General features: G+C 42.8%; 1 protein-coding gene across 1 annotated transcript; it reads left to right on the top strand.

Moving 5' to 3' along the window:
• The first annotated feature begins 16,948 nt into the window (after positions 1–16,948).
• Cyp8b1 (cytochrome P450 family 8 subfamily B member 1) lies at positions 16,949–20,108 on the top strand. Its single transcript, XM_020171905.2, has one exon. It carries the CDS (start codon positions 17,117–17,119, stop codon positions 18,620–18,622), a length of 1,506 nt encoding a protein of 501 aa, XP_020027494.2. The 5' UTR covers positions 16,949–17,116; the 3' UTR covers positions 18,623–20,108.
• Positions 20,109–21,070: the final 962 nt, after the last annotated feature.

Below are 21,070 nucleotides of genomic sequence, written 5' to 3'. Positions count from 1 at the left end.
GAAGAAGCAAATATACAAAAAGATACCTTGTGCTCATGGATAGGAAAACTTAATGTTGTTAAGATGTCAATACTACCCAAAGTGGCCTGCAGATATGATGCAATCTTTATCAAAATTCCAATGCCTTTTTTTACAAACAGGGAAAAGTTGATTCTCAAATTCATTTTGAATTGCAAGGGACTTCTTTGTCTGAGCCTGTTCCTGCTGCTATAAAAATATTCTAGATCAGGTAGTTTACAAATAATAAAATTTACTGCTAACAGTTCTGGAGCCTGAGAAATCCAAGATTAAAATGCAAGCAGAAGTGGTGTGTGTTAAGGACCCATTCTTCATAGACAGCACCTTGCTTCTGTGTCCTCACATGGGAGAAGGAACCAGGGAGCTCCCTTCAACCTATTCTATAATTCCAAGGGTGGGAGCCTTTATAACTTAATCACTTCTTAAGAGGCCTCACCTCTTAACACCACAATGAAGATTAGATGTCAATATGAATTTTGGTGGTGCTGGGGATCAAACCCAGGGCCTTATACATGCTAGGCAAGTGCTTTATTACTGAGCTACAGTCCCAGCCCTCAACATGAATTTAAAAGGAACACATTCAGACTATAGCATCCTGACCCTGGCTCTGCAAAACGCTTTCCCATCTCACATACAAAAGACAATCATTCTTATAGCCCCATAAGTCTTAATGAATTCTACCATCAACTCAAAAAGCTAAAGTCTGAGTCTCATGTAAATTAGGTATGGGTGAGACTCAAAGGTGTAATTTATCCTGAAGTAAGTTCTCTTCCAGGCATAAACTTGTGGACTCAAACAAGTCATGTGCTTTGATGGTTTGACAAGCCTAGAATAAACACTACCATTCCAAAAGGTAGAATAGGAAAGAAGTAAAGGATATATATTTCAGGTAAGTCCATACCCAAAAGGGCACACAACACTAAAATTTAAGTCAGGAGAACAATCTTCTTTGCCTCCATATTCCACCTTCTGGATATTTTGGAGTGGGACTCCCATGGCTCCAGGCCACCCCAACCCCACAGCTGGATTCAGCCCATTCCACAGCTTTCTTAAGTTGTTGTTCCCTGCTTGCAGCCTTCCTAGGCTGGATTTGCATGCTAGTGGCTCTGTTAGGTTAGGATCACTGGATGGCCCTGTTCCCATAGCTTCACACCTAATTCATGGTGTCAGCAGGGTGGAGTAGGGAACTGGATCTCCCTTCTAAGTCAGAAGCAGCAGAACCCCACCTCCCCTTTCTCCTCGGAGAGATGAATGAGGACCTGCACTTCCATCCCATTCAGCAGCAAAGTGGCAGAAGTAGGCAATGCAAGTAATGCTGATTGGTGCTTTGGTTTCTCTGTTGGGAAAGAATCAGCAGGTCCCAGTGTTACCAAATGTTCAGCCTCTGCAATCAGTGCCAATTTACAAATAACAAGGGCAGGGTTTTAAAGAAAGGAAAATTAAGGTTTATTAATTTTCCAGATAAAATGAGGAGAGCAGTGAGATAGAGACTCAAAGTCCACCACCTTGCCCCTGAGAGAAAATGTCCAACTTTTAAGGGAATGCTCAAGAGCTCAATTCCAGGGTATGTGATGGAGTGCACACCCAAGACCAGATGGTGGTCATGGTTTGTCTCATCTCTTGGTTTAGTTGCACCACATCTCTGAAGTTGTATGTTTTGTTTGGCAGAGGTTTAGTCCTTGGAAGATACCCCAGTCTGACTGAAAATGTTATCTGAAAATTTATTTTTACCTCTTCCTTTCCAATTCAGATACGCTTTACTTCTTTTCCTTCTGTTTCTGTTTGTTTGTTTCTAACCTAATCCTGTTATGGTTAGAGAAGAAATTTGTAATAGTTATCTTTTTAAATCTATTAAGATTTTTTTCCTGTGGTCTAATATTTGATCTCTCTGGGAGAATGTCCCATGCACATTTTAGAAGACTGTTGTTGAATGACATGTTCTGTACGTTAACTGGTAAGTCAAGTACGCTTACTGTGTTGTTCACATTCTGTTTTCTTACTTATGCTCTGATTGATCTGCACAGTATTAAAAGTGAGGTAAGGAAGTCTCCAACTATTATTGTAAAAACATCTCTCCCTTCAATTCCACCAATTTTTGTTTATGTGTTTTGAGGGCTTGTGACTAGGTATGTAATGTTTATAATTGTCTAACCTTCTTGATGTGTTGCACATTTTTGTTATATATAATGCCCTTGTGTCTTACAACTCGCCTCTTGCAAACTGAAAATATACCTATTAAATATTTATACCTCATTATTCCTGGCCCTGAGCCTCTGGAATCACCATTGTACTTCCTGACTCTGTGAATTTGATTACTCTAGGAATCATTCAGTACTAGTTCTTTTGTGACTTATTTATTTCACATATATTGAAGGTTCATCCATGTTATAGTAAATGTCAAATTCTCCTTCATTTTTAAGGTCAAATTGTAACCAGGACTACAAAAGGAAAAAAACCGGTCAGTTGTAGCCAGCTTACATGCTGGTCAGGTTGCTATGCTTCCTATACCAACTGACATATTCATTCTCTCTCCTCCCCTCCCCTCCCCTCCCCTCCCCTTTCCTCTTCTCTTCTCTCTTTTGTGCTAGCTAGCAGATGCTCTACCACTTGAATCATGTCCCCAGCCCTTTTTGTTTTAGTTGCAATAAGGTCTTGCATTTTTGCCCAGGACCAGCCTGGACTGCTATTCTCCTATTTATACTTTCCACATAGGTGAGATGACAGGTGTGTGCAAGAACACCCAGCTTATTGGTTGAGATGGGGTCTCATTAACTTTGTGCCAGGCTAGTTTTGAACCGTGATCCTCCTATCTTTGCCTTCTGAGCAGCTGGAATTAGCAAATGTGTTTTTCTCCTAATAGTAAATGTGTTTTAAGATTAATAATTAATAAAGTGTTTTTGCTGTTTAATTCCTGCGAGAGACAGAGAGAGAGAGAGAGAGAGAGAGAGAGAGAGAGAGAGAATATGTCAGTTGATATAACAAAGCAGAAAGAGAGAGAGATTAACACTCTTTACTCTTCAATTAAACAAATAAGCCAAGCAATCTTCTCCCCTTTATCTCTCTCTAACCACTGAGGAGTAAACCTATCAACAAAGACATAAAACTCAGATCTGATGCCAGTAAACCAGAAACAAGGCCAGCACCTATTGTGGGACATGTGTTTTGTCACAAACTCAAAGCAAGCCCCTGAATTCCCCTTTAAAAAGTGGACATTTTCTCTCAGAAGTAAACAACAGTACTTTGAGAGGTTGACTCTCCTTGTCCTCCTCTTCCTCTGAAGAAGAATAATAAATCTTATTTCCTTTTCCTAAAAATCTGGCTCTCTTTATTTGTGAATTGGCATTGAGACCAGGGGACTGGCTTTCTAGTAACAAAATAACACTTCATTGTTTAAACAATATTACATGTTGTTTATCCGTCCATCCATCATTGGCTCCTTGAAATAGCTTCCTGTTATTGACTAGGGCGAAGAATATCACAATGAACATGGGTGTACAAATACCTCAAATCACTTCTTCTTGAGTATACCTCAATATACTTAGAAGAGGAATGGCTTGATCCTTTGGTAATTCTATGCTTAATTTTTTGAGGAATCACCATATAAAATTCTATAGAGGCTGCATTTTACATTCTCAACAGCAATGAACAAAGGTTCCAATTTCTTAGCGTCCTCACCATCACTTGTTATTTTCTGTTTCTTTTAAAAGAGTAGCCCTCCTAATGGGTCTGAAGGGGTATGCATTTGTCTTATGAATCATAGAAAATTAAAAGTGGCTACAAATCAAAATACGATACTAGCTTTTCTTATTGTCCATATAGTTAACTTTCACAGAGATCTTTCATTTCTTCATTCAGGTTTGGGTTACTCTCTAGTTTCCTTTCATTCCAATCTGAAAGTCTCCCTTTAGCATTTCTTGCAGGGAAGGTCCAGTGGTAACAAACTAGCTAAGCTTTCACGTATCTGAGAATGCTTCTCTCTCTCCTCCCCCACACACACCTCTCTGCCTCCCTTCCCACTTGGAATATATCAACCCACTATCTTCTGGCCTCAATGATTTCTGGAGAAATAAGTTGACCATTTTGTTGAAAATTCCCTTCATATGACAAAGTAATTTCATCTTACTGCTTTCAAATTTCTGTCTTTGTGTAATTATGTGTTTCAATGTAAGTCTCGTTGAGTTTATCTTACTTAGAGTTTGTTAAGCATCTTTGGTTTGGATATTCATTTATTCCATCAAAGTTGAGAAGTTTTGAGATAGAATTTCTTCAAATATTCTTTTTGCACCTTCTTGTTCTGGGATTACTATTATGCATATTTTGTCTGCTTAATAACATCCAACAAGCTCCTTAGGCTTTGTTCACTCTTCTTCATTTTATTTCTTTCTGTTCCTCTATTTCAACAATTTCAGTTGTCCCATCTTTAAATTTACTGATTTCTTTCTGCTTGCTCAAATCTATTTTTAACTCCTTCCAGTGTATTTTTCCTTTTTTTTTTATTTTGCAGCTCCAGAATTCCTTTTTGTAATTTTTATTTATTGGTTGATATTCTTATTTTCTTCATATATTATTTTTGTTTGGCCGGTGGGCAGCCACCCCATGGTGATCAGGGACTCTCCACTGGACTTTCCACTCGACCCCCTCCTTCCTTTCATGGTTACCATGGCAACTCCCAAGCATGGCCATTAGCGACTTTCCGGTTCACCCTTCTCCTTCCTCTTCCCCTCTAGTTACCATGGCAACTCCCACTGGATGGGTCCTGACCTGTCCTACAGATCCATATTACCCTGAGTTCCTCCCCACCAAACCTCGCCCAGTGCCCCATAATACCTTAAGCTCTTGACTTCACCCAAGCTATAAAAACTGGGCTGCCATTTCTCTGGCACGACTTCTCCAGCCCTGTTCTTTGGGGACGGTGAACCTTGCCCGAGAGCTCGCTCTCAATAAAGCCTGCTTAAAGCCTGCTTGCTTTGTTATTTGGCTCCCACTTGGCCTTCCCATCCGCATCAACCTAACAATTTTACTCTCTCATATGGTTTGAATCAGAAATGCTTCCCAAAGGCTCATCTGGTATTGGACCCCAGATGGTGGGTTTGGGGGAAGTGAGTGAACCATGAAGGTTCTAACCTCATCAGTGGACTCATCCATTGATGGATTCATATTTGAAGGCATTATTGAGAAGGGGTAGAAACCAGGAGGTGGAATCTAGATGGATGAAGTAGGTCATTGGTCATTGCCCTGGAAAGGTACATCTTGTCCCTGGCCCCTTCTCTCTTTTTGCTTCCTGGGTGCCATGAGGTGAACAGCCTCCTTCCCCACACATTCCTACCATGGTATTTTGCACTGCCTTAGGTTCAAAGCAATGGAGCAAGCCAACCTTAGACTAGAACCTCTGAAACCATGAGCCAAAATAAACCTTTCCTCCTTTTAAGTCATTTTTCTCAAGTTACTTTGTCACAGCTATGAAAAGCTGACTAATACCCTCTGTCCATGTTTTCCATTTGCTCTCTGAGCATCTTTAAAATAGCTGTCTTAAAGTCTTGGTCTATTTATTCTAAAGTCTGGGCTTCCTCAAGTACAATTTTATTGACTTTTTTTGCTGGAATACTGAGAAACATTGGAACAATGCAAACATGGCTACCTCGGATAAAAGAGCCAGAGAAAAACAACACATATGGCTGGCTGCCCAGCCCCAATTACCTTTCCACTAATATCTACCACCTTCTCCCATTCCCCGTTCACAGTCATTGTTCCTAATGCCCATCCCCCTCCGACCTCCCTTTCTTTGCCACAGGGGGCTTAGTGCCCTTGCTCCTCTCAGAGTTTTGCTCTGAGGGCCAGACAAAGGTCCCTCTCAGGTCTCCTCTCCCTAATAAAGACCTGCTGCTTGTAAAGATTGCAGATTCTCTCTTGGTCTCTCTCTCTCTCTCCTGCTTCTTCATTTTCCTTTTATATTTCATTCCTTTTAACAAGCCATATTTTCCTGTTTCTTTGTATACTTGGCAATTTTGCTGAAACTGAACACTTAAATCTTTTACTGTGAAATTCTGGAAACCATATTCTCCTCCTTCTCCCAGAGTTTGATTTTTTTTTTTTTTGGTGGTACTGGAGTTTGAACTCAGAGACTTGTACTTCCTAGTCAAGCACCCTAGTACTTGAGCCAATCCTTTAGCCCTTTTTGCTTGTAGTTTATTTTTCAGATAGAATCTCCATTTTGGCAGGGCTAGACTCAGACAAATGTGATCCTCCTTCCTATGCCTCCTGCATAGCTGGGATGACAGGCATGAGCCACCACACCCAGCTTGTTTGTTCAAATGGAGTCTTACTTACTTTTTGCCTAAGCTGATCTCAAAGCTTAATCCTCCCAATCTCCACCTCCTGAATAGTTGACATCACACCATACCTGGCACCTAGAGTTTGATTTTTAAAAAATTATTCGGGGTGTTTGCCAAGAATCAGCCTGAGGTGAAAGATTAAGGTCTTGTCTGAACCTGGATATGCATGGTAGCTTTGTAAGCATTCCCTACATACATACAGAGAGAGAGAGAGTGAGATTTTTAAAGTAAAAACAAAAACAAAGCTGTTTCAGCCAGCAGTGAAGCAATGGCAGCCAGACCCATTCCTGAATCTCATTGATCGGGAGCAACTGTCAGCATTTACAACACAGAACCCCCGTGTTTGAACGGCAATGTCCTCACTAATATGGAAGCCATGCCAGACACATGCCACTGCTGCCTGCCATGGGGATGGGAAGTGAGGCACCACTGCCCTGTGAGAATTGGTAATTGACCAGCATCCCCCACGATGGGGTACTAGCCACCTTTCCTCTAGAAGTGGAAAGCATTTAAATGTACTCCAGGGTTCCAAAATAGTTCCTTCAAACAGTGCTGCAAGGTCTGGTGGAGTGGCTCAAGTGGTAGAGCGCCTGCCTAGCAAGTGTGAAGCCCCGAGTTCAAATCCTACCACCACCAAAAAAAAAAAAAAAAAAAAAAACAGTGCTGCAAACTTGTTGTCTAGGTAGGAAGATTCTTAGTGTTTCCCATTCCACCAACTTCTCTTGATATCACCCAGGGACTGTTACCAGAACTGATGGTGGGTACAAGGGGTATAACCTAAATCATGAAGTTTTCTGTTTGGTTGGGTTTTTTGTTTGTTTGGTTGGTTGGTTGGTTGGTTTGGTTTGGTTTTTGGTTTTTTTGGTCTTCTATACAGAAGAAATCAGGTAAGCGAGGCAGAGATTTGTTTAGCAAAACAGGCAAAGAGGCAAGGCACACTACAGAACGTGGATATGTGGATGTCTCAAAAGAAAGCAAGCAATCTGTGACTTTTCTATATTTATACAGAATTAAGTAAACAGGGATTGTCTCAGATGCTTTCTGTAGGTGTTTTTCTTTAAAATTTGTTTTCTGAGTTCCCAGGGCCTATTAATCATCTGTGGCAAGTTTAAGGATGAGACTTGCACTTGCTAGGCAGGTGCCCTACCACTTGAGCCATGCCCACAGCCCTTTTTGCTTTAGTTGTAAGAGGAGTTTGCATTTTTGCCTGGGACCAGCCTGGACTACTATTCTCCTAGTTACACTTCCCACATAGCATTCCTTAAGATTAAGGGATCAAATACACTTCCCACATAGGGAAGTGTATGCCACAACACCCAGTTTATTGGTTAAGATGGGATCTTGATAACATTTTCCTGGGCTGGTTTTCAACTGTGATCCTCCTGATGTCTGCCTCCTAAGTAGTTTAGCCACTGCACTCAGCCCTAGGGAGCTGTTTTCTCTTTTAGGTTACATTTCAGTGAAGCTAAAAGAAACGAATAATGCTGAGTGCTCACTGTCTAGCTTACACTGATACTTGTTACAAGAGGAAAGCAAAATTAAAAACTAGCAAATACGTTTTGCTCTCAAGATTAAGCATTAGCAAATGTGGTTTGCTCTCAAGAGCAAACATTAGCAAATGTGTTTTTCTCCTAACAGTAAATGTGTTTGCTCTTAAGATTAATCATTAGTAAAGTGTTTTTGCATTCAATTCCTGGCAGAGGAATTCCTTGTCACCTTTCCCTATTACAACCTACCTCAGTTTCCCCCAATGACTTTTTGATCCCTTAATCTTAAGGAATGCTAAAAGGGAAAGGTCCATCTTCAGTAATTTTTTAAGCTGGGAATGGGTGATGGCCTTACCTAAGGAGAGGCAGAAAGTCATGTCCTAGCTGATGAAGGGGAAGATCAGTTGTTGTACTACCAGTATCAGTCATATGAGAAGTTAGGGAAGAGAGTATTTCATAAACATTATAACGAATCAGCAGAGTAGTATTCCCCCATATATGAATAATATAAGGACAAGCAACATATTTTTCCTCTGAATGGCTCTCCAGACCATTCTGTAACAAACCATTAAGACATAAGGCAGGATCTGACATTTCTTCAATTTGTGAATATAATTTTTGGAATACTGTACATTTGGCGCTTTGATCTGAAATTAAACCGATGAATCTGGACTACGAAAAATATGTTTGGAGTCAATAGAGGTAGAATTTTTGTTCCTATTCAAATAGAAGCCCTTAGTCAAAATTATGAGTTTATCTTTTGTGAAAAAGATGTCTGGTAGAGGGCTTTGGTATCAGGTAATCGTATGTACACACCCTTATTCAAAACCTCTCACCTTCAGTTACTTTTAGAAGTTTTGACACAAGTGACTTTTTTTGTGTGCTGTGAGACAGGGACTTTTATGTAATCCAGGCTGGACTTGAATTCATAATCTTCCTGCCTTAGCCTCCCAAGGGCTGGTATTACAGGCATGTACCATCATACTCAGCATAACTTCATTTTGATTTTAACATTCTCCCCCATTGTCTCTGAACAATATTCTCTGAAGACACTGCTGGTTAATCATCCATATTGTGGTTTGGTTTTAATTGTCCCTCCTTGCTGGCCTGAGATTTGTCTTAGTTGGTCTGATCTGGTCCCATGTTGAAGGGTGACAGACAGTTAGGAGTCACTGCCAATAAAATCTTTTTGACCAACTTTAAATAGCTAAGAGGTTTAGAAGGAGTACTTCTTAGGTTGAGCTTACCTGGAGTCTATTTTTTAAGTTTAATTTTTCTCTGTAAGTGTTCTATCATTTCAAAATACCACTTAGGTTATTTTGTTAGAAGTCATATTTCTATAGAATGTCAACACACATTTATAAAGTTTTATAAGGAAAAACACAAAATAAAACTAAAAAAAGTAAATATTTAAAGAAAAATTAATTGGCTAAAAAATAAGTACTTGCTAGAATCAGTTTCCATGAACTTGATTGTAAATACTTTAGAGAAGAATCCAAACTGTGGATGAGAAAAGAAGTAGGATAGTCATGGTCAGAATTTTGAGAAAAGTTCAGTAATTGACAAATAGTCTAATTTTTTTTATTGTATGTAACATTTTAGGATTATAATTATAACTGACAGCACATGACAGGACCATAAGCATTTATTTTTATCTTCTTGAAGACATTAAAATTTTTAGTGTAAAGAATGATAAAATTTTTATATTTTAGTAATAATAGAATATTTTTATATATAAATTCCCAATTAATTTTGTCTTTTAAGAATAAATTTTAAAAATAAAGTAGAATATACTTGTTTACAGATGTGTTTTTAGGTGACTCTTTTAATTATTAGAATGACTCTGTTTACAGTGAAGTGTTTGTTCATGTCTAACTATCTTTTTAACTATGATAGTCATGATAGAATTAAGGACACATGAACACAAGCCTGTTAATACCACTAACAAGTTTGGACACCAGCTTGGTAAAGTGTTCACTCAAGCTTTGCATTATAGAAGACTTATAAACATGAGGAACATAAGTACATTTAACATGAAAAGGACTTAACAAGAATTAGCCTCATAACTACACAAAAGTCCTTTATCCATTAACTTAGCTTTTACCTTTGAAATTTTGTCTCAGTGGGATAACAGACCTACAACAGTGACAAAATTCAAAATAATATAGCTTTTACAAGTTTAGGAAGTAGTGTTAGTGAATGCAAATAGACTTATTTTCTGATTTTTAAGTGCATCTCAAATATACAATAACAAAATGCTTATTTAGCCAAGATAAATAGATGTCAGCCAGGTTTTAAATAACAGGACTGCCCAAATGGCAGGCTTTCTTTTTTCATCTGAATGGGAATAATTATAAATGGCAGAAATGCCAAAAGTTTCACTTACCACTTTGTATGTTAAAGCTTCAGACGCAATGCATATTGTATTGAAGAGAGCCCTTTTGGGTTTCTTTATATGCATTAAACTTTTATACCTTTAATTCTGTAAACTTTTACATGTTTAAAGTTTGAACAAATAGTTAATGGCTTGGTTTTAAAATGACCTTTCCTTGTTTGGTCTAGCATTTGAACGTTAACTCTTGAATGTACATATTTTCGTTAGGCCTCGAATAACTGCTTTTAAGAAGAGGCGATAGGTTTTGTCCATTGTGTTTTTTAATTGCAGTTTAAAAGTCAACCTAAAAATGTTCATGTACATATACTCATACACACAAAAAATGTTTCAAATTATACAAGTTGACTTTAGGATGTATAAAATGAGCTAAAATGCAAATATGAAGCAGCTCCAGATATGCTAGTCAGTTATTGTCTGGAATTCCAGAGGTAGATTAAGTTTTGACTAATGTTGTTTTAAGACTCATTATAGACACAGGTTAATAGAAATACACAAAATGACCCCTTAAACACAATTACATTAGTGTACTTTTAGACAAGTTATTCCTTTTGTTTTTGCCTTTTTTTGTTACAGATTTCTAATTACAGCTGGAATTCTCCCTAATATAAAATTATAAGATAAAATTAGTATTTTTACTCTTACATAAATTACAGTAGAGATCTCCTGAAAAAACCTGGCTTCTTTGTCTATTTTTTTTTTATTCCTTTCAACACATCATTACAGATTCTACATTTTCCTGTCAGACAAATGGCAGAAGCCCAGATTAATTTAAATGAACCCAAATGGCTTGGGAAAAAGCAGTTGATAATGCTACAAGACGAAAAATAAATAAGTGTGATTTGGGCAGCTGCATGGGACCCTTTGTTTCTGTCGCCCTCATCCAGGATGGGTCCACTGTTATATTCTTTACTGATGGTGTACCAATCAGTGTCCAAGGCCAGAAGCCCAACTTCAGGTCTTTTAGCATGTCAGGTCCAGACTGTCAACATGCTCCTACAATTATCCTGCCCAGGTGCCCTCTATTCACCCCACTTAAATTCACTTACCTATTTCTTAGGGTCTTTTCCCTTTTCTTTGGGGGGAAACAAAGCTCAGCGCCCCCTTTTATACCTTTATCTTCTCTTTTACCAATCAACTTTTCCTATGTCACCCTATTCATTGACAATTCTATTTTTTCCTAATCTTGGCTATAAACTATCTCTGCTAGATTAACATTCCTAAAGCTTTCACCAGCCCCCTTCAAAAATCTCTAGTAGTTCTTCATTCACTGACAAATCCATTCCTCAGGTAAATTCAAGATACTCCAGAATAGGCACCAAGCCATCTTTATAGCTGTTTTGTCAGATCCTACTTCACAGCTATCACAAGGATGATAGTGATTGATAGGAAGGTACTATTAAACATAGGCAACAGATATAAATCCAACCTCTGCATGGAGGGTCAAGCTTCTCTGGCCTTGAATTCCCCACAAAGGTGTTTTACTGCTGAAGATACTGCCCACTGCAATGGAGTCCAACCAAGGATTTCACAAAGTTCTCCTTGCCATGGGAGTGGAGTCCACTTATACTCTTCTGGCTATTGCAAGTTGCTCTGGAGACCACAACAATAAGGCCACCTCCCTTTCAGCTGCAAACAGCTTCCAGCATCTTCTTGAGGGTTTGTTATGAGAGTGAATTGAAGGTCAGTTTCCCAGATAAGTGTGCCCATTAGAGTTCTAGGCTTTCGGCCTGAAGAGTTGTTCCTGCACTGATGTATTAGACAAACTGGACTTTTTCTTCAAGCATATCTCATCAGCTCTTTTGATGTTTTTTCCATACTGTTTTTTGTCTGAAATATCTTGCCTTTCCTTTCACAACCTCATCCTGTGTATCTTCACCAGCCCAACTCATAGACCTCATTTTCATAAACATCCTTCCGACTCCATTCCTTTCCTCCCATCAGGATATAAACTGTTCTGACAGCCCAGCAGCATGTAGTTTGCACTGCCTTTACTAGTGCCTACTTGATATATGCTTATTTTATTGTTTGACAGATTGCGAGCTCTTGAAGAATAATTTTTAAATGTCTGTCTCCCAGATAGTGCCTAAGCCAGTATCCTGCCTATGCAAATTATTTATTGATAGGGACTATGGAATGATACTCTACAACTTGCTTTCTCACCCTAACTTCCCCATTTTAGGTTTCTCTGACCTACTTGGCAGTGACTTGTATAAACAAACTCGCTGTTTTCAAACTGGCTGTCACCTAACATATTTGTGTCCAGAGTTTATTCTGCTATTAGCTCACACTGACTCAGGTAAACTGATAATGAACATCTCTTCCAACTCCTCCTCTAGTGACCCTGTGTTGGTAGTATGAAATTAGCCAGATGGTGATTGAGTTGCAACACAGAAATTGGCAAATCAGGACTTTTTCTTCTGAGTGCCAACTTACCAGCACATACAGAGGAAGATATAGATTTAATATAGAATAAACAAAGACATGGGATTACTTCACATTAAAAAAACACAGGGCAATGTGCTATAAAGTAACTTAAGAGAGAGGCTACTTTACATAGGGTAGTCAGGGAAGTCCTTTATAAGGTAAAATCTGAACTGAAGCTCAAATGGTGAAATGAAACCAGTCATGCAAAGATATTGCTGTGCAGCTCGAGCTCAACAGCCCCTCCTCTGGCATTTTAGGCAGAAAGAACAAGTGCAGAGAACTTAAGGAAGACCCTGGAGCAGACAAGATAGATGTAAGATGGGTAGAGAAGAGCTCAAGTTCTGAAGTAAACAGACCCATTAAAACCCTGGCTCTACTTCGTGCTGGCGGTGCAGTTACTTTTGAACTCAACTTTCTCCTCTGCAAAATGACACTATTACAGCTTCTCAGGGTTTTGTGTACAAAGGCATTAACAAGGCAGAGACTTTGAAAAGGACCACTTATAAGATCAGCCATTGGCTAGTATCTAGAACTTCACTCTCAGAGTGCCCAGTTACTCCTGGACTATCCACACTAACAATACACAAAAATGCTGAACACTTGCTTTCCTTCTGAGAGTCTGGAATGTTGGCATGTCTAGGCTGAGGGTGCCTATGTGATCAGTCCCCCAGTAACACCTTGGGCAGACTCCCCAATGAACGTCCCTAGGCATAAACACAGTATACATGTTGCTGCAATTTCATTGCTAAAAGAGGGAGTTCTGTGTGATCCAAAGTAAGAGGGAGAAAGCATTAGGAAACTTGTACATGGATTCCTCCAGACTCTTACGATCTTACTATATAGCTGGGATAAATCTTAGTCATAACTGCATCTACATGTTGAATTCCATGAATTCTTGTAGGGTATCTCTAAAGCACAGTATTCTTGACACAGGTTGATAGGAAGACTAAATAGCATAATTACACGTAAAGTATTTAGCATAATATTTAGGTCAAGGTAAGTGCTCAAATAAGGATGATGGTCCCTGTGGCAATGGAGATGATCAGTGTAGAGTCATGCCCAGGACAGGGGCTCAGGGTGAATCATTTCAGTTCTTCTATCCCTCCAACCTCTGCCACTTAGTACATAGTAACGCACTTAGTAGTAAATACACAACCTGACACCTTTGCAATAGCATTTCAGCCTCCTGTTGTGACTTAAGAGAATGGCAAGGACAAAAAGATGAAATGGTCTAGATCATGTCATGAGTGGGTGACAGAGTTGATACAAGATCCCAAATTTGCCTTTTTATGTGCCACACCGGCTTCACAGAGACCTGGTGTATATGTGAAGCAGGCTAGGAGTAAGCACGGCTAACCTTGGGCCGGGTTGTTAACATAGTTGCCATGGCAGGGTTTTCTTCTCCCGGAAAAGAAGGAAGCAGGAGGGCTACAAAGGAAAAGAACCCATAAGCAGGTCCAGCCTAAGTTTAATGATTATTATCTAAAGGCAGGGTGAAGTAATTTCTTCCCTACATCTGTCTTTCAACAGTACAGCTGGGAGTGAAGCAGGAAATGACACACACTGGTGGAGCAGTCAATGTCTTCCAGAATTGGAAAAACGCGCAAAAAGACTCAGGGAGAGCAGCTGCACGCAGAGCAGATCACGCACAGCGGAAAGCTCCAAGCCAGGAAGCACAGCCCATTAACAATCCTCAATCTTGCCCTGTTGCTCGAAATTCCGGACCCCATTACAGAACGAAAAGGCCAAGAGATCGGGCGGAGCCACAGGGCCCCCCCACCCCCACCCCTTCTAGAGAACTCAGTCCACCCCACTGGCCACCATGGCAGGTGGATGAACAAGTCCGGCAAGAAAGGAGCACACCAAACACGCTGCGAGACAGCGGAACGTCGCTCCTGGGCGGACGCCGCTGGGCGCGCGCGTTGAACATAGCGGCGGTGCGCACAGACACACACACACAGCCGACCGACTGACAGACGGCTCCCGCAACACCCGCACAGCAGCTGGGAGAACCGCAGGGCCGGAAGTGCGAAACCCCCTTCCGGTGTTCGGGCCGCGCCGCTCTAGCACTCCCGGAGGCCGCCTCTGCCTGTCGTTGGTCCTCCTTGCCTCCGTGTCCAGGTATTTCGGCCCTCGGTGCGCGCTCGGGAGGGCTGGTCTCCAACCCCTCGGGAGGCCCAGGAGGGCAGTAAGAGCTGACTTCCCAGGGCCAAGCCAGCCTCCTCCCGAGTAAGAGTCTACATTCACTGTCTGTCCATCCGACAGCACTTAGGGGGATCCCGTAAGCTGGACCGGGCCACAGGTCAGGTGGCATGAGAGGGGTCAGTGTCGCGTGATGTGTCAAAGCCGAATCTGCACTGAGCCTGCAGGGCCTGCACCCTGGAGAAGACTCACCCCCTCCTCTGAGCTCTGCAACATTTGACCCCAGGGGACAGTACTCCCCAAATCCCTGAACCGCCCCCCTTACCTCTGGCACTACTGCCAGTAATATAACACTGTGACTTTGCTTTGTCCTCCAGTCCTCTGCCTAATCATCACCTGGTCAGTGTGACCGTCTGAATCCTCACCTCCCTTCACTCTCTGCTCTTCTTTGCAGCATTTAACATAGGGCAATGATTTAATATTTTTCCCCTCCAATAAACCATAAACTCCAAAAATGTAAGAACTTTGTCTCACTTATTGTTTTATCTCCAACTCTTAGCAAAGTTTCTGTCAGGAAGTGTCCAATAAATATCTGTTGATTGGTTATAGATGGACCATTCCAGGAAGGAGAGAATGAACAGATGAGTAAAAATGAATGTAAAGTGGCATTCTGTTCATTAAAAACTAGGGGACAAATTTCAACTCATTGTATTTAGCCCACGGTTTCTAACTGTGAATTCTAAAGCCAAGCAGAGTTGATGTGCTAAATACTGTGCTGTGTTTGCAATCAAAGAGGGCTTCTTGGAGGCAGAATATGGATAGTTCGGCTGCCTGCTAAAAACTACCCAAGGCAAAAGAAGTTCAATCAGCAGAGTGTATGGTCCTGTGGTCTGGCAAACCAAAGTCCCTTTTGTAGAGCAGGAAGTTAAAGAATAATTTAGCAGGTGTCAGAACTGACTGAATAGAGTCTAAACCAACCTGTTGGAACAATGGGCTAACCTACTTGACTAAAGCTTTGTTATCAATGTCATAGCTTTCTCCTTTGTGAACCTGCTGGCAGGGCATTGACAAGACCTCTCTAGTCAGTGGTCAGTTTAACTCATACCCCAAGACAAACCAGTTGCCAGAGAAAGTTCCCACTGCATTCTGAGCCTGGATCCTATTTTAAAATGAAGCTATTGGCCGAGGTCCCTATTGCCTGTGACATTTCATAATTCCAGGATTCCACCTTTTTGTTTGAGGAGTGAACAGGAAAGCAATTGAACCAGTGGAGGAGTTCCATGGGAGAGCCTCGTTGGGAACTAAGGGCTGAGCCTCTGCTTGTAGGGGCCCCAGTCTAGGAAGTTCTGCGCATACTCTCAGGTAGATTCATTCACACTAGACTCCTAGATGGAGTTAAGTCAGCACCCCTTCCACCTGCTCAACCTTTTAAAGCCTTAAGCCCCAGCATTCATGCTCCTCTCCTTTGGATTAGGATGTCAAAAGCTGCTATGGAAGGTCACACATCAATGTGACTGTGTACATGGAGCTTTGCCTTTTTGCCTTTGATTGTGTACATGGAGCTCAAAGCAGACATGACCTCAACAAGGCCCTGCCTCCTCAGAAAGCATCTTTGAGACCAGAGGGGAAGACAGACTCAGAAAAGAATAAGATAAACACAAGGCTGCGTGGAGGCCCAGGAAAGGGAGCCAAGGTATGAGAAAAGATAAGAACTGAGGTACACTGAACGCTAACCTGAGCTAGGTACGGTTCTAAGTGGTTTTCATATGTTATCTTGATTTCACAGCTGAAGGAATGGAGGCACTGTGAAGTTAAGTAACTTGACCAGAGGCCCAACTAGGAATGGGAACTTCAGCTGGGTCTTAAAGGTGAGGAAGGGGACAGATGTGCATGAGCAAGTAAATAAATGACTATGTGAGCAAATAAAGGTGTGTGTGGTCAGTAGGTCATAGGGGTAAGAGTGAGCTCAAGACAGGCACAGAGTTAAAGTGTCAGTGCTGAATGGAAGGTCAGAAGGTTAAAGCAAAGCACATAGCAACTGTGCAGGCTGCAGTCATAGCTAGAGGCTTCCCTCTGAGCTTCCTCCAATCATTAGCTCTTCCTCTCACCTGACCAGATATGGCCATGTGTTAAATCAGAGTGACATTTTTCTCCCAGGTGCTAGCTCATTAGTTATTTGCCACAACTTGTGCTCTAGTCACAGGGCAAGGTCCAAATGCACAGACCTTTGTATTCCTGACTTGTCAAGGTCTTGCAAAGCTCTACTGGCACCCAGAGAACAAGTGTCTGTGCAGAACTTAGCCTGCAGAAGCAAAACCATGGTACTCTGGGGTGCAGTGCTAGGAGCCCTGCTTGCGGCCATTGTGGTATGCCTGTGTCTTCCAGGGCTGCTCCGACAACGCAAGCCCCAGGAACCCCCTTTGGACAAGGGCCCTGTGCCCTTGCTCGGCCATGCCATGGCTTTCCGGAAGAATGCGTTTGAATTCTTGAAAGGAATGTGGACTAAGCATGGGGATGTGTTCACAGTGCAGCTAGGGGGCCAATACTTCACCTTTATCATGGACCCCCTGTCCTTTGGCCCTATCATCAAGGAATCACAGAAGAAACTAGACTTTGTGAAGTACTCACAACAACTGGTGCTAAAGGTATTTGGATATCAGTCGGTGGAGGGGGACATTCAGATGATACACTTAGCCAGTACCAAGTATCTGATGGGCGCTGGCTTGGAGGTTCTCAATACAGCCATGCTGGACAGCCTGTCCTTGGTGATGCTGGGACCCAAAGGCTGGAGTCCAGACGCCAGTTGCTGGCATGAGGATGGCCTCTTTCACTTCTGCTACAACATCTTGTTCAAGGCTGGCTACCTGAGCTTGTTTGGCTACACAAAGGACAAGGAACAGGACCTGCTACGGGCAGAGGAGATATTCGTGAAGTTCCGCAGATTCGATCTCCTTTTTCCCAGGTTTGTCTACAATTTACTGGGGCCCCGGGAGTGGCTAGAAGTGGCTCAACTCCAGCATCTCTTTCACAAGACACTGTCTGTGAAACACAGCCTGGAGAGGGATAGCATGAGCACCTGGTTATGCTACATGCTTCGGCGTCTGAGGGAGCAGGGAATAGCTCCAGCTATGCAGGACAAATTCATCTTCATGATGCTGTGGGCCTCCCAGGGGAACACAGGGCCCACTTCCTTCTGGGCCCTCTTATTCCTCATGAAACACCCAGAAGCCATGCAAGCTGTGAGGGAGGAGGCCATCCAGGTCCTGGGTGAGGCCAGGCTGGAACCCAAGAAGTTCTTCTCCTTCAAATTCAGTGCCCTGAAACACACCCCAGTCCTGGACAGTGTGATGGAAGAAACCCTGCGTCTGAAGGCTGCACCCACCCTCTTTAGGGTGGTGGAGAGTGATTATACCCTGAAGATGGCCAGTGGGCAGGAGTACCTGTTACGCCGTGGAGATAAAGTAGCCCTTTTTCCCTACCTCTCAGTGCACATGGACCCTGAAATCCACCCTGAGCCTACAACCTTCAAGTATGATCGATTCCTCAACTCCAATGGCAGCCGAAAAGTGGATTTCTATAAAGCAGGCAAGAAGATCCACCACTACATCATGCCTTGGGGCTCAGGTGTCTCCATCTGCCCTGGCAGGTTCTTTGCCCTCAGTGAGATAAAGCTCTTTGTATTGCTCATGGTCACATACTTTGACCTGGTGCTGGTAGACCCTGATATACCTGTGCCCCCTTGTGACCCAGACCGGTGGGGCTTTGGCATCTCACAGCCCAGCTATGAGGTGTGCTTCCGCTACCGCCTGAAGCCTCTGGAGTGAACTCAGCCAAGCCAGCCAGCAAGCCTGGCCAGAGGGGCTCCCTTTGGGCCTCCTACCTGTCTCGCTCTTCCGTTGCTCCAGACCTGCACTGGCCACCGCTTCCTCTGGTTCTGTGGCACCCCTATGTTTGTCCTGCTTCTTCTTGCTCTCTTTCCTGATAGATAGTTCACAGGCTTATTGTTCTGCCTTCAAAACACCATCTCTCCCAGTGGGTTCCGCAGATCCCTCATCCCACAGAGGTCCAGTGGAACGGGACATGTGTGCGCAACTCAATTTGAGAGGTGATGCCTACCTTGAGGATCCAATTTGATGTTAACTATTTGTAGCTTGTAAATGTTAACATCTACCCTTCTGCCCCACTTTATTCTTCCACACTTATTTCACATCCTGTAGAATTCAGGATCTAGAATGATGTTGTCCCATAGGAATGTGTGGCAATCCACTTGTGCAACTTTTAATTTCCTACCAGATTTGTATTTTAAAAGCAAAAAATAGATAAAATTCACTTAAATAATATATTTTACTTAACTTAACCCAGTGTATCCAAAGTACTTGCATTTCAACAAGTGACCAATATAAAGATATTAATGAAATTTTTTGGCATTCCTTTTTTGGTTCTGTCTTCAAAATCTGATGTACATTACTCTTGCAGCACTTCTGAATTCAGACTCCAATAGCCATGCTCTTGAGCTAATGGCTACCATACCAGGTCTAGAGAAATGCTGCCTTTGACAAAGGAGTCCCTTGATTTCCCTCTGCATCTCTACCTAGATATGGCATTGACCCTCCCTTAGTTTCCAGGACCACTAAGTCAGAATTTTCTCTACCCACAGACCCTTCTTCTCCCCATGGGAGTCTCACACACCTCTGATTCACCTTGGTCCATGCTCTACCCCATGTTCTGCCTGAACAGCCCTTCCTGATTTCCCTTGCCTCCCTACTGCCTCCCTTCCCTGCCTACAATCAGGCCTAGCCCTGTCAGCTCACCTCCCTCTGATACCTCTGAAGTGTGTCCCTCTTGTGCACTGCCATGACCTCTCCACACCAGGCCTGCAGCAGCTTCAGACACAGCTGCCAGAGACCTTTTTCCAAAAGCACCTCTGATGCCTTTTACTTTCCTGGCTCCCCAGCACCTCCACACACCAGTCATTGGAGTTTTGCAACTGTTGTTCCACAAATTTCTCAACTCAATACAATTTGACTCTCCCTACTTTCTCCAGTGGAACTGTCCCTAAAGCAAGAGAATTGATTTTAATGCTGACCCCAGGGCAGCCTCTTGGATGTCCTCCTTCCATCCCAGAAGTGGCCTCTGTCCCCTTGAGCCTCCATAACGCTTTGTGTCATAGACATCAGTTAGGTGTCACTGCTTTCTGCATCTTGATTTCTTCCTCCTGTCCCCTGCTCCAGACTGGAGTCCTCCAGGGGCATGATATCTTATTCATCTCACTCCAATTTCCTAAATATGAATTAAATAGCAGAAACTTGACTTCCAGTCTCAGTTCATTTACTTTGTGTCCTCAAATTATTTCCTACCCCTCCCTGACCTCAGCTTTCTGGCATAGGAAATACAGTCAACCCCCTTTGCTAGTTGTGTTTACCAGAGCCAGGAGAAATGGGAGGGTGTTGCTCCCAGAGCTGTGGCTGGCTGATGCCAGGACTATGGCTGGCATTGTGACAGGTTGAAGAATGGTTGTGGGAGCTGGATAGAGTGTCCTGGAGAAAGTGGGCCAGGCAGTATGAACCCCCTACAACCACCCCCCTTCCCCTGCAAGATCCAGCCAGTGGGGTTTGTCTCTGCCATGCCTCATCTCTAAGTGGCTCCTCCCATTCTCCTGAGACTGCCTGTACTGCCCTGAGTGTTGTAGGAACAGTAGGCCCCTGGGCAGAGGCCTGAGCCAGGGTCAGGAGTCTGTCCCCCGCCAGTTAATTGTGTGACCCTGGGCCAGAGCCTGCTTTTCTCTGGGTTTAGCTGCCCCTAAACGGTGATGTCTGCCTGAAGTCTAATAGAGCTCCACCTGGATAGGAGGGGCAGGATGTACATCTGACTCCACAAAGGCCAGAGAGGAGTCAGGTAGAGGCAATGGGAGGAGGACAAGATGGCTGGAAAGTAGAGACCATCCATGGACAACTTATCAACAGCCCCCATGCATCTAGGCCCTGTGTCCAGCCCAGTGGGATGGGGGCTGGAGGTCCTCTGCCTTCCTTAGGCCTCAGTGCTGTACCCCCTCCTTTTCCCACACCTGAGAGAATGTGGAGCTATGTTCTACCCAATCTTCACCCAAAGCACAGGGCACAGTGACCACTGTGCCAGAGTAAGTGGGATTTGGTTACAAGACAAAGGTGAAGGGGATACCTGGCTGGAAATTATCCTTATTACCTGAGGGAGACAGTGACGGCAGACCATAGAGGTGAGACTGCAGGAAAACATCAAGGGGTGCCTGATGTTCA

The sequence above is a fragment of the Castor canadensis genome, chromosome 17 (assembly GCF_047511655.1).
Source record: "Castor canadensis chromosome 17, mCasCan1.hap1v2, whole genome shotgun sequence".
Classification (NCBI taxonomy): domain Eukaryota; kingdom Metazoa; phylum Chordata; class Mammalia; order Rodentia; family Castoridae; genus Castor; species Castor canadensis.
This window is presented reverse-complemented; position numbering and strand designations above follow the sequence as displayed.